Source organism: Gallus gallus, chromosome 8 (genome assembly GCF_016699485.2).
Source record: "Gallus gallus isolate bGalGal1 chromosome 8, bGalGal1.mat.broiler.GRCg7b, whole genome shotgun sequence".
Lineage (NCBI taxonomy): Eukaryota > Metazoa > Chordata > Aves > Galliformes > Phasianidae > Gallus > Gallus gallus.
Window position 1 is genome coordinate 4287876 of NC_052539.1, and position 25701 is coordinate 4313576.

Genomic DNA, 25701 nt, shown 5'->3' on the forward strand with positions numbered 1-25701 from the left:
CCCCTCCAACACCAGGCCAGCAACACAGAGAACAATAAATACTGTAATAAATAGAGAAAACCCTGTCACATGGCACTGCTAGAGCAGCAGATGATGTAGCTGGGGTCCTGGGGTATCTGCCTTGCTTCGCTCTCCCCAGGGCCCGCCAGAAGCACCCGATGGTGGTGACGGGGCAGATGTGTTCAGTCCTCGATGTTGCTGTCCTGGCAGCAGGTAAGCATGGTGCATCCAGCTGTGCCCTCCCTCCTGCTGGCTCAGCACTGAACGTATTACAGAGCTGTGGCCAAAGAGCTCTCCTTGAAGCTGGGGAGCACGAGGAGCAGGACAAGCCTGCAGCCAGGGCTGAGGGACAGGGGGACAGTGGCAGGCTGAGGCTCCCCAAGCTTCCAAGGACCAACATGGCCTTGGAGGCTCATTACCAGGGCAGCAAAAGGACACTTTGCTGCTGGCCTGGGCTGCGGACGGTGCCAGGACAGCCTCAGGGCCATCACAGTCTAGAGCAGAGGGGCGGTGAAGCCCTTTCCCTGTCAGGAGCAAGGAAAGGCTGTTCTGTGAGCAGCAAAGCAGCCCCAGGGACTCACTGAAGCCAAGGGGAGCTGCAGGTGGGCGGAAACCAAGGGTTAAATCAAACCACACCAGTATAATGGGACAGCAGGATGGCCCCAGCAGGCCTGGGCTCTTCACTGGGGGCTGTGCCCCCCCCCAGGTTGGAGGCTGGATCCAGCAGCCAGTCCTCACACAGTCCTGTGGCCCAGCATGTGCAGACAAAGTGGTGTTTCGTGTCCTGCGTGGGGGGTGGGCGAGGCCCCGGCTCAGATAGGTTTGTACAGCAGCGTGGTGACGTACTTCTTCTTGTAGCGGTGTGTGGCACTGAGCACCATCACGCCATCCTGTGAGAGGCAAAGCATCAGCTGCAGTGGGTGGGGAGCTCAGTGCCGCAGGACACCCCCAGGCAGCTGGGAGGAAGAGGCCCATGCTGCTCTCTGGGCTTGGGGGGCTGACCCAACCAGCAAGAACCACCCATCACCCATGACGGCGAGCTGGGGAAGAACAAGGGAGGGAGCTGTTTTGTGACAGGAGAGCACGGGGCTGCCCAGCTCCACCATGCTGTGAGGAGGCAGCTACAGGGAACTGGGGGCTGTAAGGAGATCACCACCACCTACACCCCTGCACGTGCCACGTTTAACCAGGCAGCCGAGCAATCCCCAGGCGACTCCTTGGATCTCTGTGCCACAATCACCACCCCAGGGCTGTCCAGGTTCTGTGACCTGCAGGCCTCTGGGAACCACAGTTGCTCCCCTTCCCCCAGCCTGTGGCCACTGGGGCCTGTCCTTACCTTGATGGAGAGCGCGTAGAGGTGATTGAGCATGACGTGGTTGGGTTCGGGCAGTAGGGCCGGGTCACACTAGGACAAGAGAAACGTCAGAGGAGAATAGCAGAACCCTGACCCCCCAGCACGAGAAGCAAGGAGCTGCCATCTCAGACAATCTGAGCTGCTGGGTGGCTGTTCAGAACATGAACAGAGCTCGGCTCAGCACTAGGCAGAGTGGTTAATGAGAAAAATCGATGCTCTTTCCAGCAAAGAGCAAGGGCCAGGCACCAGCTAAGGGCTGAGCAGGCTTCTTGCAGACAGGATTCCCCTTCTGGCCTTTACGTTGCTCTCTGTATTCAGTCATGTGCTGGTACCCACCGAGATATTGGTGTCCTTGTTGAGGATGACCTGGAGGAGGTGAGGCGGGAGGATGGGAGGGGATTTGAAGCGTTCCTCAGGCCGGTACACATACATCTCTTGGCCGTAAGGTCCGGGTGGTGAACTTGATAAGTCTAAAGGAAAGACACAGGAGGAGGCATAAGATGGCTAAATCACAGATCAGCTCCCAGGACGCTGAGAAGAACCCAGCAGGGTTTTTCAGACATTGAAGTATTCCATGAGCCCAGTCTGCAGCCAGAACTGAGAAGGCTGGGGTCAGCATGCAGTGGGGCAGCAGTACAGGCTCATCATGTTTAGAAGCCACAGCATCTAGGGAACAGAAGGTGGCTTGTTCTGTTTCAGAAGGGTCTTCAGACCTCAGTTTCCACTTAGCCGTATATCATATAGCAACAGATCAGACTTTTCACAGCAGAACAAGCAGCCAGGCAAGCTGTGGGCATATCCAAGCATGCCTGTAAGGTGGCACATGCACTGACACAACACAAGCACCCTGTGGTATCCACCCCAAGACCCCTGCACACAACTCTTAGCACTACTGGGTCCCTCTCCCTGTTCCAAACAGCCTGTCCCAGAACAGCACCCGTTGCAGTGGGCACAAGGGTACAGGGGCACAGCAAGCAGCACATCTGTACAACTGCTTGACACAGAGGCCCCAGCAGGGGATGTCCAGGTTTAGGAGCTGCTCAGCCTGTGTGAGGGACCTGAGGAGCTCATGGTCAGCGTAAGCTGGACAGATTGCATCTCCCAGCCACATCTGACCTGCTCATTTTGGAACAGCCAGCACCCTGAAGGGTCCACCTCCTTGGAGATGCTGCTTGATGGCTTCTTTTTGGGCTGGGCAAGGGCCTGGAACTGAGGCTGTACCTGAGACAGGACTTAGAGCACGGAGGACAGGTTGCGCTCAGAGCACCCTGGACTGAAACAAGACTGAACTACCTGCCAGCATCGCTCACCAAGCCAGCACTGCCAGCATCCGTGTGGTAACTCAACCTGCTGCTGTAACATGAGTGGAGAGAGGTTTCTGATGTGCTAGCAATAGTACAAATAGCCTCGGTGTGAAAACCAAGAGCAGCTGCTGAAAATAGCCTGGATTTTGCTCTCACCTAGCTTCTACCCCAGATCAGATGACTTACTCACAGTTGAGCAGACAGAAAGGAGAGATGCTCCCAGTGTTCACTGGTCTGTAATGGCCATCTCAGCCGCAGACAGGCACCAGCCCTGCTCTGGGACCATGCTAGCACAGAACAGGTTACACCAGCACAGCCTCCTTGGAGACCATACCTCAGCTAGGAGCTGCTGAGGACATGGGCAGGACGTGCTGCCAAACATTAATCTCTCTGTGTGTGGGCCCACACCTCTGCTAAGGGGAGCTGTTTGTCCCCAGAGCAGTCAGTCTCAGAGTAGGAAGTGGAAAATAGCACATGCAAAGCTGTAATACCACAAAAACTCACCCCGACCTGAGGTTTCTGAGCTCTCCAGGGAATCCACTTTTAAAGCGTCGAACACCTCAAAGTCAGACTTCTTGACATGAATCAGATTGTTAATTGTCCCCATCTGGCTGGTGACGACGGGCTGGAAAGAACTAAGGTTAGAGGCCTCCTACATTCACCCTCAGTTGAAGCATACTCATGCTTCCCAGCTTCTCCCAGCCTGAGCTGCCTTTGTTATGCCATTAGCTCAGAGCACAGGTGGCAAGAGTTTAGCTTTGCTCTGTGTTTGCAGATCTCTGCTGCTTGCCCTGAGAGGATTTCCCTTTACTCCCAGCCTCCTATTACCTCCTACTTTCATCCTTCCTGCTACATGCTGATGGGTAGGTGTCATCTCCTTCCCATGCTGTTCCTGTGTGATGCAGTTCGGAGAAGAACCTGCAGTGAATGCTGACCCATGGCCTGTCCTTTCAATTCAGAATGTGCATTTAAAGCTTTCTGGTGTCTCACTGCCACCCAATATCTCCCTGATGTTCCCCCATACAGCTCGTGTCCACACAGCATATCTAAGCCCGGAGGAACCAGCCTCTGAGAGAATTCATGAGATGGAGGTTCTCCTTTTGCTTTGGCAGATATTCTCTGTTCTTCCTAATTCCCCTCTGCTGTGTTTACATCATGTTTTGGGCCCCAAAGAGGGCAAGATTTGGGGTGATAAAGCTTTGAGAGTTACCTCAGATGGGTCATGGACCCACTGGCCATCCACAAAAAATTTGTACTGGTGCTCTCCTTCTGGGAGGTCCAGGATAGCGACAAAGTCATTGTGGCTGTGCAGAGAGAACAGAGATACAACACCATTTACTGCAGTGATGCTTTGGATGCTGCCTCTCCATGGGGTCCCAGAGAACAGCACTTTGTCATGCACTGACTGCCCCCTGGACCCAAACACCCATGTACTGGGTTAGGGTTGCTCATCACTCAAGGCATGGCCAGAGCAGGTGTGAGTGCCCAGAGCCCCAGTATGACTCAGATCCCTCAGGGTCCATACAATCATAGACTTGTTAGGGTTGGAAAAAACCACTAAGATTGTCTGGTCCAATCAAGGCACAAGGTGAACGGGAGCTCAGCTTGCAGCCCTGCCCCGCATGCCCTGGGGAAGCTGGCATGACAGATGCCATGTGCAAGACACACTGGACAGGGCGAGTGGACAACAAATCTAAACCTGTGCTGGTACTGCAGGATGGAAGCATGAAGCACCTGTGAAGTCTGCAATTGAGATAATCCCATTCCAGGTATTTGCTGGGATTGTGCTCAGTCCTACATAGTGTTTTTACAGAAAACACAGGTGTATTTCTCCCCACCACTGCAGCACCACCGAGGCTGGATGCTGACTACATTTTTGTGCTCACACCTCTAGCTTGGGCACGATGAATTGTGAGATGCCAGGTGGGCAAAGGGAACAGCAAACAGCACTGAGAGAAATGCTCCCTGTGATGGACGGAGGAGAACACGGGGTGACCCGAGGGGCTCACTACCTCTTGATGAGTGGGATCTTGGTGCTCCAGTTGTTGAAAGATCCAGAGATGAAAACCTCTTTGCCCCCATCTGCCCAGCGGATGACAGTGGGGCGAGCCTGCTGAGATGGCTTCACAGACTCCTCCAGGTCCGGCTGCCACGAAACAAACTCCTTGTCCCCAGGAATCTGAGCAGAGAACACCAGAGCCATTTCATTTCCACTTGCACATCCCAGACAACAGCAACCTCAAGCTAGGCGAGCAGCTCCACTCGTACATCCCAGGAGATGCTTCTCCTGTGTTGCAGCTCAGCCTGTGGTTCCTGCTATGAAAGCGGTACCCCAGCACCCTGACACCCTGCCTGTGCTTAGCTTGAATTAAACACAGGGCTGCTCTCAACCAGGTGCTACAGCCCTCTCACCAAAAACCCTCTCCTTGAAAGCAGCCTCAGCCCAGCACAGTCCCCTCTGGGACACCATCCAGCACCCAACGCGAGGACAACAAAGGCAGCAGCCAGCCCCTACCTTGGAGTCGTGGGAGCTGAAAACACTGGGGTCATCTGTGCTGCCCACCATGATCTTATGTGGGTGCTCCTTAGAGGGATGGGCAGTGCCAGAGCCGTCGGAGCGGTGGGACTTGGAGCCATGGCGCTCACCGGACACTCGCTCGCTGGTGGTGTTCCCCATGACAGCTCAGCAGCCCCTGTGAGAGGGAGAAGAAGGCAGTGTGCCTGTGTCCATGGGCTCCAGCAGCGAGCAGGGAGCGAGGGCGCTGCTTCCCACCGCCTTTTGCCAGGACAGAGTGACAGCAATCCTAAAAAAGGCCCAAAGTTCATTCCCAATGCCAAGTTTGGGAGCCCAAGGGGAATTTAACAAGCAAGATGGCTTGAACTAATTATAGGCATACCCTTATGAGCCGTCGTGATAGCGAAGCTGGTAATTGTTATACCCTAAAACAAACATGAGTTAGACCGCATCCTACACAAGCAGAGGGGCCGATGAGAAAAATAAAGCCACCCTTGAGTGGCAAATCGTCGCTTGGCACGAACAGAGCCTCTTTCACAATCCCACAGTCAGCCTGCGCAGAAAAGAAACGCCACATCCAGCAAGAAAACAGCCGGAGAGTGAAAGTAGCAGCTGCTTAACAGCTCCCAACAAGTCTCCGTGAGCCTGCGGGCAGAGGAGCAGAGCTTCACGCCTGGCAGAGGCAACAGTGCTGAAGTGGAATCGCCCAGGCTGGAGCGTGGCCAAGGCAAGGAGTACCGCCGCGGTGTGTGCAGAGGGCTCAGCAACGGCACAGCGAGGAGGTGCGCTCCGCACGCCCGGCCCCAGGGCTGCATGTCTGCCCAGCACTGCCTGATACATCGGGCTGAGACCCTCGCCGGGCCGCTGTGCTTGCAGAAGGCCAGGCAGGGGGAGCTGGCCGTGTTGCACCTGGAGCAAACAGCAAAGCCACCGGGGGTTACACGGAGCTGTCAGGCCCCAGGCAGATGTCAGCAGCTGAGATGGGTTGGGGCTCTTGCCCCCTGCCCAGCTGTGTTCTGCGGGGATGGCAGGAGGACAGCCAGCCTTGCTTCATCTGCTCCGCTGTGACGCTTGGGGATTTGTTTAGAAGATCATGTTCTGTGAAGAGTGCCAGGTGAGGCCGCCAGCCAAAGCCTGGCTTTAGACAATTACGGGGCAATTACCGAAGTATTTCTTAAGCCCTCAGAGGCAGGAGGGCAGCGAGCCCACGGCTCACCCCGCGGCAAGGATGAGACGGCCGAGGTCAGCAGGGCGGAGCGCACCTGACCGACCCCAACGCCCTCAGTGTCACCCCGGCTCCGTGTCCCCAGGCTGCAGCCCAAGCTGGGGGTGGCCACGCCTGGGGGGTCCGGGCAACCGTCGCCCGCTGCAGCACCGCCCAACCCAGCGCCACCCGTCACGGCGTCACCAACGGTACCGTCACCCGCTGCAGTGCCGCCAACCGTACCACCACCCGCGGCAGTGCCGCCGACCACTGTCGCCCACCGCAACGCCACCCCGGCAGCACCCTGCCGGCCCCACCCCCCTGCAGACGCCTGTCCGCTCCCGTCCCCTCCGCGGCCTACCCGGCCGTGACACCCCGCCGTCGCCCCGGCCCCAGCGCACGCGGTGGCAGCGCAGCGGAGCCCCCCGGCCCAGCCCCGGTCGCAGCCCCACCTGCCCGCCGCCGCCGCCCCGCTCTCCGCCTCCGATCAAAATGGCGGCCGCCGCCACCGCCAGCCTCTACGGGGCGCTCTGGCCCACCCCCGCGCTGCTCTCTATGGTACCGGGCGGCCATTTTGTTTGAGGGCGGTGTGACTTCCGGGGGGGGCGGCCATCTTTGCTGTGGGTGGGCGGCCTGGCGGGAGCGGCTCTGCCTTGTGCAATGTGTGTGCAGTGCCGGCGTCCGCGAGGGCAGAGCAGAGCCTGACCCTTCACCCCGGAGAACGGGGACAAGCTTTATTGCCTTTTTCCTTGAGGAAAGAGTTCCCCGTGCCACCACGCATCCAGCAGAGCTGTTTGAGCCCCTCCCGACAACACCGAAACCCAAGGGAGAGGAAGGGGATGGCCAGCAGCCCCCTTCGTGTGGGGCTAAGGGGACAGCGAGACGTAGATGAGCGTGGCCACGATCAATCCGAGGCTGAAGAAGACCTTGAAGATGTGTGGCACAGAGCTGCAGCGTGGCGCTGGGTGCCTGGCCGAGCCCCGCAGGGGTTGGTCAACGCGCTGCTGCTGGGTCAAGATGGCCGCCCGGGCGCCCCGCCATGCACCTGGGCCATGCAGGCGGTACTGGTAGGGCGTGCAGGGCCCCAGCAGCACCTCCAGCGCCAGCTTGGGGTCAGTGAGGAAGAGCAGTGGCAGGTTGGGCTTGACACCCAGCTGGCAGGCGAGCTCGTCCATGTAGGGGATGTAATCCACCTGGATGGTGTGCCGCCGGCTGGTCACGTACCTGTGGGCAGGGACAGTGGGCTGCTCGGTGTGTGTGCATCGAGGAGGCGGTGGCAGGGTTGGTGCCCCACGGGGTCCTTACCGCTTGGCTATTTTCTCCTTGGTTTGTGCGATGTCAGCCAGCATGGTGCTGGTTGGTGGCAGCTTGTGCAGACCTACAGAAGAGGGAGAAGGAGAGAGAGCTGTGCTCTCAGCAGACGTGCCCCTCTGCACCAGCGTGGCCTCTGTGGCACAGGAAAGCCTTTGGGCCACCAAAAAGGGGCAAGAGAGAGGCCCAGGCAAAGAAATAAAAGAGAGAAAATGGGTTGCAGTGGAGGAGACCCATTACCAGCTCCATATGATGAAAACAAGTGCAACATATGTTGCGAAATGCAATGCTCCTTTATATCCCTTCATAGAAGGATGATAAAAGGAGGAGCGCATGCCAGCAGCTGAATAAGTTGGCTTTGCTGTACCCAGAGAAGTGCATTCCCGGCCCGCCTCACTTACCCTTGAAGACACGGGTGGCCCAGCGACTCTGCATCTCCGAGATGGGCATGATGGCTCCCAGAGGCTGGATGTAGCCAATGAAAGCCAGCGTCGGCTTCTCCAGGTCAGCTGGGAACATAAACTTGTAGAGGGGGACCTGATTCTCCACCACCTTCACAGAATCCTCAAGGAAGGGGAAGGAGAAGCTGTACCCTGTGGCAAAGACCACACCGTCGATGTCTTCCTTAGTGCCATCCTCAAAGATGGCAGATGTCTCTGTGAACTCTTTGATGTTCGGCTTCACCCGCACCCTGCCCGAAATGACACGGTTGGGCAGGTCGTCGTTGATGGTCAAATGCTGGTTGAGGACCCTGGTGAGAACAAACAGAGCTCATGCAGAGCCGAGTGCAGGCAGGTCCCCATAATGCTGCCACAAACACTCACCGGTGTTTTGGCTTCAGACCATAGAGAGCGTGGTCAAAGCGCATATTGAGCTTCCTCTCCAGTATGAAGTTGCTCACAGAGAGGGGCAGCAGGCTTTGGAGGAGCTGGGTGAAGCGGCTGAGGTAGGAGAAGTCAAAGGGGTACCCACCTTCTGCTACCCGGTGCATCACCCATGTCCCACGCTTGGTGCTGAGGAAGACCTGTAGAAATGAGAAGGGACATTTAATACGAAGTGCAGTGCTGGCCCGAACTCAGAACTGCGTGGTCCAGGAATAAAAACAGGCTGGGAGCGAGGAGCAGGGGCATGCTGAGCCTGGTTGTCTTGGGACATCACCTGCTTGGCTGTGTGGCTCAGCTCCACCGCGATGTCGATGCCCGAGTTCCCGGTGCCGACCACGATGACCCGCTTCTCCGCAAAGGCCTGCGGGCTCTTGTAGTCCCGGCTGTGCAGGTACCAGCCTTCAAACTTGTCCAGTCCTGCAAGAGAGAGCAGGGCCGTGCCGGGTGGGGGTGGCTGTCCTTTTCTTGGGCTAGGTATGTGCGCCGGGGCAGGGTGAGCCCAGTGGGAACAGCCCAGGGATGGTGCCCAGGGAGGTGGTGGCATCTCCAATCTGGGAGATGGTTGGTGTCACACTCAGCACCCTGCTTGGCTTTGGGGTTTTTGACATGTGGGGAGAAACCACAGGTGGGGGTCAAGGCTCAGCCAGAGGGGACAGTGCTGTGAAAAGTCTTGGGGAAGAGGAAAGCATCCCTGGGGCAGGGACACATGGCAGTGTACCAGGGAAGGCGTGCAGTGGGAGGTGTGCGTCGCTGTGGTGCCCGGTGCACACCAACACGGCGTCGAAGGTGGCTGACTCATGCTTGCCCTCACTCTCGGTCTCCACCTCCCAGCGGCCCGTGGTGGTGAAGTCAGAGCACTTGGCCACGCGGCGCACACTGGTCTGGGTGAGGGGAGCAGATGTCAGTGTCTCCACGGCCCCGTCCCCGTGCTGCCCCCCGGCCCTTGGTGCTCACCCTGAAGCGGATGTGGCGGAGCAGGTCAAAGTGCTGGGCGTACATGCGGAAGTACTCCATGATCTTGGAGTGGTGCATGTAGTTGGGGAAGTCGTCGGGGATGGGGAAGTCGCTGAAGCACATCATCTCCTTGGAAGTGTTGATGATGACGGAGCGGTAGATGCTGGCGCGGCCCTCCTCGGGCTTCTCCTGCAGACATGGGGCATGGCTCAGTGCTGGCCAGGGGAGCGTGTGGCAGTCCCAAACCCACCTGTGCTATGACTATCCCATCAGTCCCGCAAGACTGAGGCTGCCATGGTGTCAGCTCAGCCCAGATCCCAATATCTGCCCCAGCAGCTCAGCCTCCTGCTCCCATGCATTAGCTCTGCTCCACCATTGGGCAAAACCAGCATCGTGTTAGCCAAGCAGCCCCAAACCCCATGCCAGCACTGTGTAGTGTTTCCCAGGCTGTCCTGCTCACGGCAAGGCTGGGCAGGGCAGCAGAGCATGCCAGGTTGGCTCTTCTTGGGAAGAAGAGATAGTGGCATCACTTGGCGAGTGCAGAAGCAAGCTCTGGGTCTTTCCCTTGGCAAGGAGAACAAAGGCAGCGCCCTGTGCCTGTGTGTGGGAGGTAGGAGAGGTAAAGGATGAGGAGCAGCCAGACTTTCAGAGAAAGAAAGGGCTGGGAAATAATACCAGTAGCAGTGGGGCAGCTGTTTTGGGGGAACGGGTGGGACCAGTGGGAGGGATGGATGGGAGCAGGACAGGCTGGGAAGGGAGGGATGGGAAACATTCACCTTGAGGCAGGAAGGCAAGCCCTGTGCTGACAGCTGGCCCCAACAGTGGCTCGTTGGGCAGGATCAATCCTGCACTGCCAGCATCCCAGTCTGCACCAAGGGGAAGTCCCAGCAGTGCTTCAAAAGCTGCCAGTAAGCGATCCTGTCTGTGCTGCTGCCTAGGGCAGCTCGGTACAGCATGGCACTTACCTCAAACCGCCACAGCCCCCCGATGTCCCCACTCCTCTCGAAGCAGGTGGGGGCCAGCCCTTCGTCCAGGCAGCATTTCAGGGCACACAAGCCAGAGGCTCCAGCGCCGATGATGGCTACTCTCTGGGCAGCCATGTCTGGCAGTAGTGACAGCAGTGGTGGCAGGAGAGGCTGTGTCCGTTGGGCACACAGGAGGTCACTGAGTCTGGTGGGTGGACGCGTTTGGTGCCGTTCAGCTGTGCTGGGTGTCCCCGTGTTTCTCGATGTGGATGGCTGAGGTCAGCTGGGGCACCACGAGATGTTTCATCCAGACATGATCTACAGGTTCCCGCACCGCCATGCCACACCTCCCACCCGCCCTCTGCAAAGGGCTCATTATTTTCTGTAAGCACGTAATGATGCTGGAGCCAGCCCCAGGAACTTCCTGAGTGCGGGGGCTGAGATGTGGCCATGCTCCAAAATTTAGCAAGTCATATGGGGAAAACAAGACAGAGGGCATGCTCCAGGCATGAGTGCCAGCCTTGGTGCATGGCAGCTGGAACAGCTGGAACTGCTCCAGGTCCCCAGCGCATGTCCCCATTTGTTGTCCTCTGGGGGGCTGCGTGTGGGTTACAGGGATGGGACTGATCTGTGCTGGTGTGATCCTCAGGATCTGTTCCAGCTGCACGTGTCCCGGGCAAGACTGCTTTGCTGTGGATGTGTGCACGCATGCAGACCCCGGCCCATGTGTATTCTCAGCGCACAGGGGAACATGAGTAACAGGACGGGCACCTAGTTCTGTTGAAAACACTTTAATCTGGTTAGAAACTTTGCTATACCTTTGCTATGTAGAAACCGTGTGAGTGTAATCAGTGGAGGCACATTGGAATTACAGGTGACAGAAGGGCATCTGCTCAGCCAACAGCAATACCTGAGCAGGGTGGGGCATTCCCCCACACATGGTAAGAGTCTTTCCTTCATCCCAGGGTCGCCGCAGGGTGTTCTTTGGGTCTGCCCCACCTGGGAGAGTCTGGTACTTGGCACTCATTGTGTGGGGCCGTGCCAACAAGCAGAGAGTTCCCTTGATGTAGGGGCATGACTGCCATGGGGTTGTGTAGCCCCCCTAGCATTACCAACCCCACCAGGCAGAGTGCAGCAGCCTACAGGTAGGTAAAGATGACAGCGAAGACTGCCAGGGCCCCAGCCAGCTTGAGGAGGAGCGGCATGGTGGAGGTGTGCTTCTCCACATGCCGTGTCTGCAGCGGTTGAACAATGCGCTGCTGCTGAGTCAGGATGGCCTCCCGGGCGCCCCGCCATGCACCTGGGCCATGCAGGCGGTACTGGTAGGGCGTGCAGGGCCCCAGCAGCACCTCCAGCGCCAGCTTGGGGTCAGTGAGGAAGAGCAGTGGCAGGTTGGGCTTGACACCCAGCTGGCAGGCGAGCTCGTCCATGTAGGGGATGTAATCCACCTGGATGGTGTGCCGCCGGCTGGTCACGTACCTGTGGGCAGGGACAGTGGGCTGGACCCTGCTTTCTGGTGGGATGTGGTCAGGAGAGCCCACCAGCAGCCCTCACAGGATGCTGCCCCATCCCATTTGTGTCCTGGTGGGACCTTACCGCTTGGCCATTTCCTCTCTCTTGTACTTGATGTCAGCCTCCATGATGTGCCTGGGCGGCAGTTTGTTCAGCCCTGGGGGGAAGAGCCCTTTGTGAGGGGGCTGCAGTACCAAAGGCACAGGAGGCAGATGGTTGGACGCCATCTGCCCCGGTTCCAGAGCTGCAGTCTCAGGGGACAGTCTGTCTCACTTACCCTTGAAGACACGGGTGGCCCAACGACACTGCATCTCTGAGATGGGCATGATGGCTCCCAGAGGCTGGATGTAGCCAATGAAAGCCAGCGTCGGCTTCTCCAGGTCAACAGGGAACACATATTTGTAGAGAGAGACCTGGTTTTCCACCACCTTCACGTAGCCCTCAAGGAAGGGGAAGGAGAAGCTGTACCCTGTGGCAAAGACTACAGCATCGATGTCTTCCTTAGTGCCATCCTCAAAGATGGCAGATGTCTCCGTGAACTGCTTGATGTTCGGCTTCACTCGCACCCTGCCCGAAATGATGCGGTTGGGCAGGTCATCATTGACAGTTGGGTGCTGGTCGAGGATCCTGGAGGACAGAAGGAGCCATCAGGGCACTGAGGTGTCTCTGCAGCATCCCGCTCTGAGGATGCTCAGCCCCAGAAATGGACATCGTCGGAGGATGCGTTTGCTGGCACCTGTGGTTTGGCTTCAGGCCGTAGTTTGCGTGGTCGAATCTCATGTTCAGCTGCTTCTCTGCGTAGTCGCTCGCCATGGAGGAGGTCATCAGATGCTGCAAGAATGACTTCATGCGAGTGGTGAAGATGGTGTCAATGGGGTAGCCCTGCTGTCCTACGCGGTTCAAGATCCAGGCACCTCGGCGGGTGCTGAGGAGGACCTGGGTGAGGAAGAAAGTGGTTTCCTTATTGGTGTGATGGTCATGGGGACACCAAGGACAGCCCAGAGGAGATACCTTGGCATGGAGTTGTCCTTAGGATGCCCTACCTCTGGTGACTCCCCCTGCTGCTGCTCACCTGCTTGGCTGTCTGGCTGATCTCCACAGCCAGGTCTGACCCTGAATTCCCAATCCCAATGACAACGACCCTCTTGTCCATGAACTCCTGGGGTTCCTTGTAGTCACGGCTGTGGAGGTAGCGGCCCTTGAACTTCTCAATGCCTGTGGGGAGGGAGGAGGAATGCTGTGCTGCCCACTGCTGTGCTGGAGGGTCAGCTCTAAAGGATGAAGCAAGATCTTTGAGGAGCCCTCCAGGGCTCTGCCAGACCCATCTGGGGGTTGAACTAAGCAGGGAAGTGCATGGGACTGGGAGGAAAAGCAGAGGGGAGAACAGGGACAGCAACATCAGAGCTTCCTGGGCTCTTTCATGTCAGGGGCACACGGCAGCTTACCAGGGAAGGTGTGCAGCGGGAGGTGTGCATCAGTGTGGTGCCCGGTGCACACCAACACGGCATCAAAGGTGGCTGACTCCTGCTTGCCCTCACTCTCGGTCTCCACCTCCCAGCGGCCCGTGGTGGTGAAGTCAGAGCACTTGGCCACGCGGCGCACACTGGTCTGGGTGAGGGGAGCAGATGTCAGTGTCTCTGCAGCCCCATCCCCGTGCTGCCCCCCAGCACTCGGCGCTCACCCTGAAGCGGATGTAGCGGAGCAGGTCGAAGCGCCGGGCGTACATGCGGAAGTACTCCATGATCTTGGAGTGGTGCATGTAGTTGGGGAAGTCGTCGGGGATGGGGAAGTCGCTGAAGCACATCATCTCCTTGGAAGTGTTGATGATGACGGAGCGGTAGATGCTGGCGCGGCCCTCCTCGGGCTTCTCCTGCAGGCATGGGGCATGGCTCAGCATCCTGATGGCCCATCCCATCGTGGGCCACTGCCTTGCAATAGGGCTGGGGGAGTTCTGCTGCCAGCGAGGGTCCCCAGGACCCCCTGGGATGAGGGGAGCAGATGTGTGTTCAGCCCTTGCTCAATGATCCCACTGTGGCCACTTTGATCCCCCTGGTGACAACTACAATGCAGAGCCTGCAGCCGGCACGGCTTACCTCAAACCTCCATAGCCCCCCGATGTCCCCGCTTCTCTCGAAGCAGACGGGCTCCAGCCCTTCATCCAGGCAGGCTTTGATGGCGCACAGCCCACTGCTGCCCCCACCGATGATGGCCACCCGCCTCGCCATGCCGCCCTCCAACGCTTTGCCGCTATCAGCGCAGCCTGGATTTATGGCGTATGGCAGTGAGCAGCCTACCCCCTCCCCCCCCCCGCCGTCACTCCTCCCACGGGGGCCGTGGGGCAGGAAGCCAGCGCACGGCTTGCTCTGGCGCTTCGCTTTTCCGTCAGCTGCATGCGCCAGGAGCTGCCCCAGTGCTCAGCCGGGGAGCCCTGCGAGGGGACACCCTGAGAGGGATCGCCATTGGGGTGTCCGGGGCTGGCGAGGGGGTGAGGGGCGGCCCAGCCCCATGACATGCGTGCTGTAAAATCAGTCACTCCCTTGGACTTTTGCCTCCGCTGGGATCAGCCCAGCCCTGATTACACTAAGACGTGCTGATTTCCAGCCGTGCTGCAAAACAGCTGTACAGCTTGCCACTGCGCTGCCCCTTGGCAGTGGGAAGAGAGGCCAAAAGTCCCCAGGCCCTGGACTCTGCCCGATTTGCTTAGTCCATGACCAATGCCACGCATGTTGCTGCACTTGTTGCATCCTACATCGGTGCCATGGGGCGAGTTGCTGTCACCCCTGGGCAATGGAAAAGCTTGTGGAAGGGGGAAAAGAGCTGTAAGGCTCTGTACGGCGGTTTTAGAAGCAGGCTGCTGGGAGCTGCTTCCCCACCTCTTGGAGAGGGAACGGATGGACCAAACCCTTGGCCACCCCATCCCTTCCCCACAGTACTGGCAGCCTGTGACCTTGTTGGTTGAGATCTGGCCTTAGGGCAGTGCTTAAATCACATGAAAAAGGGAAGAGACACGTTACTTAGAAGGCAGAGCTCTTTATAAACATGAGAACAGATCTCGGTGAGTCCCCCCCCCCAGATGGGTATTATGGAGGAGACTGCAGAAAGTGCACTCACAACAGCAACATGATCAGTGTATTTATAGCACACAGATATGCGGGCAGTTGCGGAGAAACCTCTGCAAAGCCCCAGCTACCACATACACCATAGGCTAATACAGCAGGTGCCCAGCAAGGGCATGCTGATTCACAGTATCAGCAGTGAGCTGCCGGATGGATGTGCTGACCTCTTCCCAGGCTCTGCAAGGACTGGTTTGCCACTGGAGAGTAGTCCGTGCAGCTGCTTGGCCAGCACACGCTCTGCCTGACAGCCCATCAGCAGGGCAAGACAGCACCGAGTGTCTAACTGCAGGCCTGGGAGCCTGCAGCACCACTAGTGTTAAGTGTTGGCTGGACATACATGAGTCGCAGCACCCCCTGTCCATGTGCGCTTAGAGAACAGGGTGTATGCCTCCTCTGGGAGGGGTGCAGCTATCAATGGCTCCAGAGTGCAAAGAGGGCAGGTGCATTCAGTGGGGAGAGCCAGCAGTACTCCACCACGCTGTACAGCACATAGCCCAGGAACAAGCCAAAGAGCACGTCCGTCACATTGTGCCTGCCCAGCATGACCCTTGAAATGCCAACGATGAGAACCCAGAGCACCACGAGGACCCGCAGTGGGATGGCGAGCACCAGGTGGTGCAGAACAAAGCGGCAGACCAGGGCAGCTCTGGTGGCATGGCCTGATGGGAAGGAGTACTTGTCCACCGAGACAGTGACGAACATGTCCATCTTGTTGTGGGTAGGCCGCGGCCGTTTGACGATCCCTTTCACCACTGCCACCAGCACGAGATCCAGCACCAGTGCTAGGAGACAGTAACAGCAAGTGAGCAAAAATGGAAGCGTTCTGTCCCATGGGAGATGAGAAACAACGCAAAGCCATTATCTATGGAAATGCATAGCTACCACAGCTGCTAAGAGAAGGTGGTATTTCCCATGGCTGCACTGCCTAGGCAAGGAGAGCGTAGCATTCATCCAGGGCCTGGACTTGTGCATGAGCACATCTGTCAGCACTCTAGGCTGGGCTATTCTTCCTGTGTGTGAAATCCATTCTCTGTGACTCAGGGCTGAAATCCTTCCCTAATTTGAAGGCACCCAACAGGTTAATGTTATCTGCCAGCCCATGGTGATTCAGCATCACTTTGTACAAAGTGCACTGACCCTGGTAAATGATCAATCTGCTTCAGGTATTCAGCTGTGGCTCAGTGCAAGGGGGGTCCAGGCACTCCTCAGCAGTCTGAGGGCTCGCAGCTCCTCACCTGGCTTCTCCCTGCTGCTGGGGGCACCAGCGTGTAAAAGGTAACCAGGCTTTGGCTTTTAAGAGCTGAGGAAAAGATGGCTTAGTACCAGCTTTCCCCCAGGGTGCTGCAGGCTGCTGTGGTAGAAGTCAGAAGTGCCTGTGAGAAGTCAACCACTGTCTGGCAAGGGCAGCTGGCAGCGCCTTCTCTCTCCCATTTAGCCAGCTGTCAGTGCTAGCAGCTGTGGCTGCTTCTTTCTAGCAATTCTTAGAGATTGATATCTGCTTGTTGTAACCCTTGTTGCTGGGCACAAAGTCCTTCGGCTACTTCAGTTCATTCTCTTTGGTTAATGATTTAAGAACGAATGTTTGTTTTGTGTGAGGCTTTTGTTTTGTTTTGGCTTTTTTTTTTTTTAATCAATTAAGCTCACTTCGATCCCTTCTTTTTATTGCATCTGGATATCAGGGAGGGCTCCTTCCCCAGAGGGTGACCCTGGTGCCACGACAGTGCTGCTCTGAGCAGGGCAGTGGTTGGAGGCCACCAAGGGTCTCCCACCAGCTCTCCAGGGACAGTGATCTAACCACACACTGCTAAGTGAACAAGATGCATGGAAGCTTACATTCCCCACAGACATTTAGATTCAAACAATCCATGTGAGACACCTTGGTGTCTCACAGGGTAAGGACTGGGGTTCAGGAGACGCCTGTTGTTTTGAAGCTACTGCAGTTTCTAGGCAAGCAAAAATGTTGAATCTACATCTACCCAGCCGGATGCCAGGGGAAAAAACATTACACCACGCGTAATTACAGTGCATGCTTTGAACCAGATTTCCACACTGGCTGATACAGATCAGCGCAAGCAGGTACTGCCTGCAGCCAACCTGCAGGCGCTGTCGTCTGTGTGTCTGAGCAACTGTTGAGATGCCGCAGCTCTTGGCAGCCACAACAGCTGTTGGGAGCCACGTGGCTGGGAGAGCCGAGATCCCTCCGGTTCTCTCTGTTCTCCCCTTCCCTTTGGACCCGTCCTCCCACCCGGGGAGCCCCTTCCCGGCCTCACCGAAGAACAGGTTGAGCAGCACCTCCCTGGCGGCCGAGCTGTCGCTCTGGCAGAGCCCGTAGAAGGTGCCCAGCAGCCAGGGGATGCCGTGCCCCGACACCTCAACCACCTTCAGCAGCGGGCGGGCGCTGCCCCAGGCCGAGGCCTCCCCGGCGCACACTCCCAGGCGCTTGGAGGCCCAGAGGTCGACGGCGAGCAGAGAGCTGAGGGCGATGCCCACGAAGGACGGGTTCAGCCGCATGCAGTCCTCCTCGGGCAGCGGCGGGGGCGCGGAGCCGGCCGACTCGCGGCGGCGGGACGGGCTGTCCGGGGCCCCGGGGCCGCGCTGGCTCAGCAGGGACGCGAACTCGGGGCGAGCGCTGCGGCGCTCGCGGCTGCCGCGGGGACTGGGCATGGCGGCGGGGCCGGGCCCGGAAAGGCCGAGGCGGTTCACCCGCCGCCGGGACGCTTGCCGCCGGCGGCCCGCGCCGTAACCCCGCTTCCTGCGGCCCACCCGTCCCCGTGCCCGCGCCGCCGGGCCCCACGACGGAGCTCCGTCCCGCCCGCCCGCTGCCGGGCTGCCGAACTTCCGCTTCCGCCGCCCCTTCTCGGTTGCTAGGGAGCCCGAACGCCGGGGGGAGGCGTGGGGATGCAGCGCCCCCCGCCGGCGGGAGGATCCCTCCCGCTCCGCTGCGCCCCGCCCCGCCCCTAGCCGGCGGACGGTGGCCGGCGAGGGCCGCAAGAAGAGCGGCGGCGCGTTCGCCCTGCCGGCGCCGGTGCGGGCGCCGGTGCGCGGGCGGCGATGGTGGGGCGGGCGGCGAGGGGACGCCGGGCCGCCCCCTGGCCCCCGCGTCGCGGCGGAGGGTGAGCGCGGTGGAGGCGGCGGGGCGGCGGCCATGGGCTGCCTGCAGAGCGTGGCCTGCAAGGCGCGGGTGCGGCGGGAGCACATCGTGGTGTCCGACGTGTCGGCCACCATCGAGCCGGCGGCCACCGCCATCGAGGAGAGCTCGCCGGTGGTGCTGCGGTACCGCACGCCCTACTTCCGCGCCTCGGCCCGCGTCCTCATGCCGCCCATCGCCCGGCGCCACACCTGGGTGGTGGGCTGGATCCAGGCCTGCAACCACATGGAGTTCTACAACACCTACAGCGACCTCGGCGTGTGAGCGGCGGGAGCGGGCGGGGGGGGGGCGGCCCAGCTGAGGGGCGGCAAGGGGGGGTGTGCCTGGAGAGAGCGGCCGTCCTGGGGCGGTTACGTGAGGGAGCGGCGGTCCTGAGCTGGGTGTGTGAGGGGTGGAGGTCCTCGTTTGGCTCTGTGTAGGGTTCGAGGTTCCTGTGTAGCTCCATAAGTCCCCGGTGCAGTTATGTGGTGGAACGGAGGCTGTGGTTCGGTTATGTGAGGGGTGGAGGTCTTCGTGTGGTTGTATGAACAGATGGAGGTCTTCGTGTGGTTTGTTGAGGGGACAGAAGCCCTGGAGGGGTTACGTGAGGAGCTGGAGGACCTGGTATGCTTATGGGAAGAAATGTAGGTCCTATACGGTTGCATGAGGGATGGATGCCCCGGTGCAGTTCGGTGAGGTGCTGGAGCCCGTGACACAAGAGAGGCTCTGTGAGATGGATACCCCAGTATCATTATGTGAGGAGATGGGGCCCTGGTATGGTTTTGGGATGAGACGGGGGGCCTTGGGATGGATGTGTGATGGGTTGAAGGCGCTGCTGCAGTTCTGTGAGGGGATAGAGGCCCCGGTATGGTTACACGAATGACATTGCTTGAAGGCTCCACGTGCGTGGCTGAGGAGGACACCAAAGAGCAATGCAGTTGGCTGTGCTGCTGTGGTTTCTGCCACGTGCAGCGGTTGCTGAGGAAGCAGGGTCAGCCTGGTGCTGGGCTGTGCGAGTGCAGAGGCTGCTGGCTGAGCTGTGGATTCCATCCCCACCAAAGACTGCTGGTCGGTGCTGTGCTCACAGCCAGGCTTGTCACTGCACTCGTCCTATCAACCTGATTTTCTTCACCGCTTCTGGGAACAGCAGGATCCTATTTCTCTGAGGGCAGAACGAGGGGAATCTACGTGGCACCGTGTGCAGTGCTCGGTGTTAAGCTCTGAGAGCCCTCCTGATGCTGCCTGGGATTTACCCATTCCTCTGTTCCCACATCCCCAGCAATGAGGGACAGCGGAGCAGCCCTCTCTGGAAATGAGGATTTCCAGCCTCAGGAACTGTGGGCTCTGGACATCCCTTCCAGCACAGCCTGTGCAGTCCCTTCAGCCCCTGGCGTGAGCCGTGCACTGTGTAGGAGTGCAGGCACAGGAGTTGCTTCCTTCCATCAATTTCCAGCTCTGGAAAAGCACCCTCTCTCCTCAACCCCATGCTGGAAGACGTGCTGTCGCTACCAGAGTCAGCCTGCTTGCATTTCCAAGGGAGGGAGCAGATGGAGGCTGCCCTGGCAATCCTCAGCATGGAAGTAGGTGGCACCTCACACAGATCTGGGCTGCCCTGGCTTCCTGACAGGGAGAGATGTCGCTGGCTGCCCTCGCCTGCAGGGCTGTCCCTGCTGCTGCAGCACTGGGCTGGAGCAGCTCTCCCAGCCCCGATCCTGCTGGGGAGCAGGAGCAGCCGGCACCAGGCTCAGGTTTGCCTCAAGCTGCTGAGCCTGCCTGCCCTGTCCTGGCTGCCTTTCCTGAAAGCAGAACCCTGCCTGGGATTTCTTGTGGGCGCCAGAGGCTGCGGTGTTGTGCCGGGATCAGCTTCTTCCAGCTTCCTGCCCTTCCTCAAGGGCAGAGGGACCCGGAGGCTACAGATGAGCTGCCTTCTGCATTGCCCCAAGCAGGCCAGTGCCACAGAGCAGGGCTGAGGAGTTAGTGTGAGCCTGGGCTCAGGCAGGGGATGCTGGGGATGGGCGGGATTGTTGTGTGCAACTCTGGGGTGCTTAGGAGGGGCAGAGTGAGTGCAGATCATCACATGTTGGGGAGGACGGAAGCCAGATGTCTCCTGCCGCTTGTTGGCAGCTTCAGAGCCCAGATCTGTGTGCATCTGAGCTCAGCAGGAGGCTTCGACCGGAGCCACGTGCCTGAGGAGTTTTAAGGTTTCTGTTTTGTTCTCCTTTCTTTGATATCCCGCAGTGATAACAGCCAGCTTCTCTCAGATACTCACATACTGTGAACGTGATGTGCCTCAAGACAGAGACCTAGAACAGCCATCTCTGCCTGCGTTTGTGAGGGGCAGTGGTTTTTAAATTGAAAGCGTGGATTCAGCACCCAAAGAGTGTCTGCTTTTTTTGTTCTTAGGATTTCAGGAAAGATCCATGTGAGCTGGGCTGGGGCTTGCTGAGCTGGGTGGCCACTGTCCCCACTCCCTGCTCGTAATTACCATGTGGTGATCTTCTGCGTCGCTGCATCTGCCTGGTGTTGCTAACGTGGTTTGCAGCCAAGATTTTGGCTGGAATTCCCTCCCACCCACAGCTCCAACGATATGGCAGGGATTTCGTCACACCAGCAGCAGGCATGATTGTGGTATTTAATTACTGCACCTGTGCCTTAGCAAATGCCTATATTTAGGGGTGTAAAAATTGCAGACTGAGCTGTAGGCTGGAGGGAGCTGCTTCAGGCTTGGTGCAGGGAAGGCTGTTATTTTTTTCTCTCCGTTAATGAGATTAAGGAGAGAGTGACCTGAGAGTAGCTCAGAAATGAATATGGGCCCACTTGGTTAGATTGCAGGTTAATTAAAATGCTATTGTGCTGGCAGAGCAGAGGTTTCTGCTGGCCTTGACTGACTCAGTGAAGGAGCTAAAGCTGAATTTGTTCTTGAATGAGGTTGTCAGGGGCTTCCTGCAGGTGGGAAGGTGTTTCCCAAGCTCTGCTCTTGAGTTAGTGCTGCCAGAGGGAGGACCTGATGGGTGATGCCAGAGACAGGCACTGGTGAAAAGCTTTGGCTGGTTTGGAGCTGCTGATGGCTCCGGGAGGAATGGCTTTTTCAGAGGGGTTCCAGATAGAATTGTTACCCTTTTATCTGTACTTTTTCCCACTGCTCTAAAGCAAGTGCTTTACCCTGCACACGCCAACACACAGCAGTTTGCTACGTTCCTTCCATTGCAGGCACTGCTGTTGCTGTTTCCCCAGTAACCTGCCCTTTCTGTCTCTGTTCACCAGGTCAAGCTGGGAGCTGCCCGACTTGCGAGAAGGAAGAGTAAAAGCCATCAGTGATTCTGATGGAGTGAGCTACCCCTGGTATGGAAACACCACAGAAACTGTGACCCTGGTCGGGCCCACAAACAAGATCTCCAGGTTCTCGGTGAGCATGAATGACAATTTCTACCCCAGCGTGACGTGGGCTGTCCCTGTGAGCAACAGTAATGTGCCGTTGCTGACCAGGATTAAAAGGGACCAGAGCTTTACCACGTGGCTGGTGGCTATGAACACCACTACCAAGGAAAAGATCATCTTACAGACTATAAAGTGGCGGATGCGAGTGGACATTGAGGTTGATCCCATGCAGCTCCTCGGGCAGCGTGCTCGACTGGTGGGAAGGACTCAACAGGAGCAGCCCCGGATCTTGAGCAGGATGGAGCCCATCCCACCAAATGCACTAGTGAAACCCAATGCCAACGATGCCCAAGTCCTCATGTGGAGACCCAAGCGAGGCCAGCCTATAGTTGTTATACCTCCCAAGTAGCACAGCACTGGGGCACGCGCTGGTGTGTGCACATGGGGACCTTGGTGCTCTTGGTGTGGTGCACGTGAGTGGGATTCCTGAGCCAAAGCAGACCTCTTGGGTTCACCTGCCTTTGTAGCTGGAGTTGGAAATTCCTCAGTTGGAAAGAGAGCATGAGCTTGGCCTGGCTGTGGAGAGGGGTTGCCGAGCTGGTGGATTTCCCAGAAAGTGGATTTAAGTGCTTCTAGGGCTTGTGGCTTGGAAAAAAGGCTGTCTTATCTAACCATTTCCTGCCTCCTTGCAGGGAAGTGTGAGGAGCAGGAGCATGATCAAACCGTGCCTGTGGCAAATGCTGCTTTCCACCCCGTTAGCCGTAGTAGAGGAGCCCATGCCTGCCAGACATGGGGGGTTGTGCAGTCACCCTTCCCCTTGATGTCTCTACCTATGCATTTCGGATCGATAATCAGCACGCAGCCATGCTGTCTGGGACTTGGAAAGACCTGGGAGCAGTGCGGGAGCTGGTGCCCAGCCAGAGCCCAGTGCCAGCAGTCATCTCTGCCCAAGAGGGCCTTTCTGCAGCCGACTGGAAGCAGGACATTATGCATGCGTCTTGGTGTGTTTGGAGTGGTTGTGAATGTAGGAGATGACATAGTTCATTCCTGTCTAGGAGTGAGACCTGAGGGCAAGTTAGATATCCTTTAGTTTTATGGTGCACTAAATCTTTGCAGTTCCCCCCCCTCCCCATCCCTGCCAGCCATTTCTTTTGCTGGAGCAAGAATTATCCTCAACCAGAAGAGAAATCACAAGCGATGCCTTTTCACACAGGCGAAGGAGAGCAGGCAGCTACTGATGGTGTTTGCGTGGTATCCAGAAAAGCTTGGAGGTACTCCAGGATTTGGATGCTTCCATGAGTGTGTAGCAAGAGGTTGTGTGCTTGTTCATTTTCCACCCGAATGCCTGCTGGTGTGGGAATTTTGATCCTCAGCCACCCATGGAGCAGTGCAGCATGCATGCATGTGCAGGTTGCTCATGCTGTTGCAGGTGTCTGGCAGGTTGCCTTTTTCCCTGCCCTGTGCCCTTTCCTCACTGCCTGGATTGCTGGCGTCTTTCTGGTCTGTGGGGAGGTGCTGGTGCTGTGGGCTGCAATGTACAGTTCCCTGCTTGGAGCAGGGGAGCAACATTTCCCTTCTTTCAGCTGAGCCCTGGTGGTTGCACCTTCCTGGATGCAGCAGAGGCAGAAGCCACAGTGGCTCTGTCCCCACCCAGGGGCAGCTTCAGGTGACCTGTGTTGTCACAGGGTCCTGGGCAGATGAATATGGCTTTTGCTTCTTTTCCTGCTGTTTCCTGCTGCCATACCTCCAGCTTGTGCCCCTGCCTTTGTGCAATGAAGGTTTCTGCTGCTGTGGGGCTGTGAGGTATTCGTGCACGGAGCTTCCTGCATCCCCCAGGAGAGCCCGGGAAGTGTCTCACTGGCTACTCTTATCAAAGCCTTTCTTGCAGCATCAGAAGCACTTCCTTGAACCTGGGTGTCAGGCAGCCCAGCTCAGGGCTTCTTTGCTTCCCCCAAGATGCAAAACCTGCTTCCCCTGCTGCAGAGGAGCCTTTCTTCTCAGTGTGCACACGCCTCGGGGCAGAGCCTTCCCACGGCATGGCTCTGAAGTACGCACAAATCCCTGCAAAGCTTCAGGTGCAGCTCGTGCTTTTCCAGGGTGAGACGCACACCCCTGGCATCTGGGAGCTGCTCCCCACAAGCAAAGGGACTCCCGGGTGTCTTAGACCAAAAAAATCCCTGTGAAATCCCTCTGCTATTTATTACTCTCAGTAGGCTTTGCGACGGATTCGGTTCTTAATTATTTTTCCTCTGGGAGCGTTGCACACCAACACCCCAATGAATGCTTTGATGTGCTGTGGGCTCTGGTCCTGCTCCTCCTGCTCAGCCTGGTGCACACGGAGGGGTTTGGCAGTCTGGGAAGAGGCTGCTTTGGGTTAGCTGAGGGCTGCTTGAGTCCTCACTGTGAGAAAAGCCTGGAGGGAGAGCAGGCTCTGAGCTCTGGTCTGCTTTGTTTTCCTGAGCAGAGTTTCTGCGAGGAAATGGTGAGCACTGGACACCTTGTTTTTGTGAGATTCGGCCAGTGTTTTTGTATGGACACGTGATCAAAGGCAGTTTTAGCCATTGCTGATGTTTTGTTTATCAAAAGTGTGTGTGGAAAAGCTGTTAGAAACTTTCGATACAATTTGCATCAACATTCGGGGGAGGAGGAAGAGGGGGACGTACCTTTCAGTGTGAAATAAGACAGATGTGTATTGTTGACCTGCTAGGATAGAAACAATCCCAAAAGGATCTATAGGATGAAACCCCTTCGCAGGGGCTGGAGGGTGGTTGAGCCCGAGGAAATGGTGCAGCAAAGGGCTGTGTGGCACTGAAGCACAGAGGGAGAGAGAGAGGCAGAGGAGGGGCTGCATCTCCTCGGGGTGTAGGGAGCGATCAGCCCCTCAAAGGATCTCCTTGCATGTTCAAGTCTGGGGTCGCTTGCAGCTTGGCTGCACTTATTTCTGAGGGCCCCAATTGGCAGTCCCAGTGCTGGCTCTGGGAGGAGCACCTGGCCTTGGCTATAAAACCACCCCGTGGGATGCTAGCCCCTCCAGCACTCCATCCCCATCCCTGCTTGTAGCCGGCACCTCGTTATCTCAGGGAGGGACAGGTCGCGCTTCCCCCTCATCCCAAGGTGCCCCTTCTGCTCCATCCCACGGTGGTTTCGTGGCCGTGCCCACACGCCACCTGGGCATGGCACTACGGGAAGCACCCACCAATCTCTCTGGGTTCAGAGCGTCGCTGCGGGTGCTGGGAAACGCCTGCGGGGCGGGCGGGTGAAGCCGGAGTGGGTGCCACAAGTGCCACCCCTGTCCTCGGCACCCATGCGGACGCGGCTGCTTGCTCGCGTGCTCGGCTCACTTATTTATTTCTTATTTATTTCTTATTTATTTATTTAAGGCGTATTTAAGTTATTTATTTGTATTTATTGACAGCTGGAACTTGGGGGTCATTTCTGCTGCGCGGCAGGGGTGGCTGGGTCTCTCCTGCGCATTTTGGGAGCGCCAATGGGGAGGGATGCTCGTGGGCACCCCGCTCCCATCCTATCCCCCTTTGGGAGGGAGGGAGAGCTGGGGAAGAGGAATCACATGAGTGCCTGCAGGGAGGGCATCCCATGCCTGGCCTCTTCCTGCAGGACCTCGAAGCCCCCTCGTCCCCCTCAGGCGCTGCGCTCCCTCCCGTGCCCGTCTGTATTTATTGGCCTGGCCTCCTGGTGTTTTTCTGTTTGGCTCATGCTGTACTTGATGTTGCCAATTTCTGGAGATGGTGATAAGAGCAAGGACGTGTGGGTGTCACTGCGGAGAAAAGACAAAATCAGGTATTCTGCTGTTGTGTGGGGAAAATCGGAAGGAAGAGAAGACGAAAGCTGGTTTTGCAGAGTGCCTTAAACACAAATGACTTTACGGAGTAGGGGGCTTGGACTTCTGTCTTTGGATGTTATTGCAAACTCGAACAAAATGTTGCATTTCACTTCTCTGGGATTAAAAGAACATTCAGTCTGTACTGGAACCAAACTGTTCTGTCTGCTTAAGTCTGGCTTTGCTGGGCAGCAGGTCGGAATGTTCATGAGGGGTGGAGGGGTGCGGGGTGCCCTTTC

At 57.7% G+C, this 25701-nt stretch overlaps 5 protein-coding genes across 20 annotated transcripts; 1 reads left to right on the top strand and 4 right to left on the bottom strand.

Annotated features, from left to right (window-relative positions):
* Nucleotides 1-25: 25 nt before the first annotated feature.
* PRKAB2 (protein kinase AMP-activated non-catalytic subunit beta 2) lies at nucleotides 26-6866 on the bottom strand. 14 transcript variants are annotated; one of them, XM_046944565.1, is made up of 9 exons: nucleotides 6830-6866; nucleotides 5174-5351; nucleotides 4671-4837; nucleotides 3869-3962; nucleotides 3163-3283; nucleotides 2471-2586; nucleotides 1691-1824; nucleotides 1337-1405; nucleotides 26-890 (listed from the first exon to the last, which is right to left on the bottom strand). In XM_046944565.1, the coding sequence occupies exons 2-9, from the start codon at nucleotides 5333-5335 to the stop codon at nucleotides 881-883; spliced, it is 873 nt and encodes a 290-aa protein (XP_046800521.1). In that variant the 5' UTR covers nucleotides 5336-5351; nucleotides 6830-6866; the 3' UTR covers nucleotides 26-880. The 14 variants fall into 14 exon arrangements, with proteins under 14 accessions (XP_046800521.1, XP_046800524.1, XP_046800525.1 ...); XM_046944568.1 differs by having other exon boundaries at nucleotides 6739-6866; XM_046944569.1 differs by having other exon boundaries at nucleotides 6436-6866.
* Nucleotides 5942-25618, top strand: FAM78B (family with sequence similarity 78 member B). Of its 3 annotated transcripts, none has more exons than XM_025153037.3 (2): nucleotides 5942-6287; nucleotides 21511-25618. In XM_025153037.3, exons 1-2 carry the CDS (start codon nucleotides 6139-6141, stop codon nucleotides 22031-22033), a joined length of 672 nt encoding a protein of 223 aa, XP_025008805.1. In that variant the 5' UTR covers nucleotides 5942-6138; the 3' UTR covers nucleotides 22034-25618. The 3 variants fall into 3 exon arrangements, with proteins under 3 accessions (XP_025008805.1, XP_001232254.1, XP_040560765.1); XM_001232253.6 differs by lacking the exon at nucleotides 5942-6287 and adding an exon at nucleotides 18087-18527; XM_040704831.2 differs by lacking the exon at nucleotides 5942-6287 and adding an exon at nucleotides 18564-19826.
* LOC100857694 (flavin containing monooxygenase 5) lies at nucleotides 7080-10826 on the bottom strand. Its single transcript, XM_015290417.4, has 8 exons — nucleotides 10492-10826; nucleotides 9527-9715; nucleotides 9291-9453; nucleotides 8847-8989; nucleotides 8513-8712; nucleotides 8090-8439; nucleotides 7683-7755; nucleotides 7080-7601 (listed from the first exon to the last, which is right to left on the bottom strand). Exons 1-8 carry the CDS (start codon nucleotides 10624-10626, stop codon nucleotides 7244-7246), a joined length of 1611 nt encoding a protein of 536 aa, XP_015145903.2. The 5' UTR covers nucleotides 10627-10826; the 3' UTR covers nucleotides 7080-7243.
* Nucleotides 11267-14244, bottom strand: DM5L (dimethylaniline monooxygenase [N-oxide-forming] 5-like). The gene is made up of 8 exons (XM_003641673.6): nucleotides 14097-14244; nucleotides 13685-13873; nucleotides 13449-13611; nucleotides 13076-13218; nucleotides 12740-12939; nucleotides 12281-12630; nucleotides 12088-12160; nucleotides 11267-11970 (listed from the first exon to the last, which is right to left on the bottom strand). Exons 1-8 carry the CDS (start codon nucleotides 14226-14228, stop codon nucleotides 11631-11633), a joined length of 1590 nt encoding a protein of 529 aa, XP_003641721.4. The 5' UTR covers nucleotides 14229-14244; the 3' UTR covers nucleotides 11267-11630.
* On the bottom strand, nucleotides 15018-18266 carry LOC121111405 (phospholipid phosphatase 6-like). The gene is made up of 2 exons (XM_040704830.1): nucleotides 17390-18266; nucleotides 15018-15901 (listed from the first exon to the last, which is right to left on the bottom strand). The coding sequence occupies exons 1-2, from the start codon at nucleotides 18264-18266 to the stop codon at nucleotides 15531-15533; spliced, it is 1248 nt and encodes a 415-aa protein (XP_040560764.1). The 3' UTR covers nucleotides 15018-15530.
* Nucleotides 25619-25701: the final 83 nt, after the last annotated feature.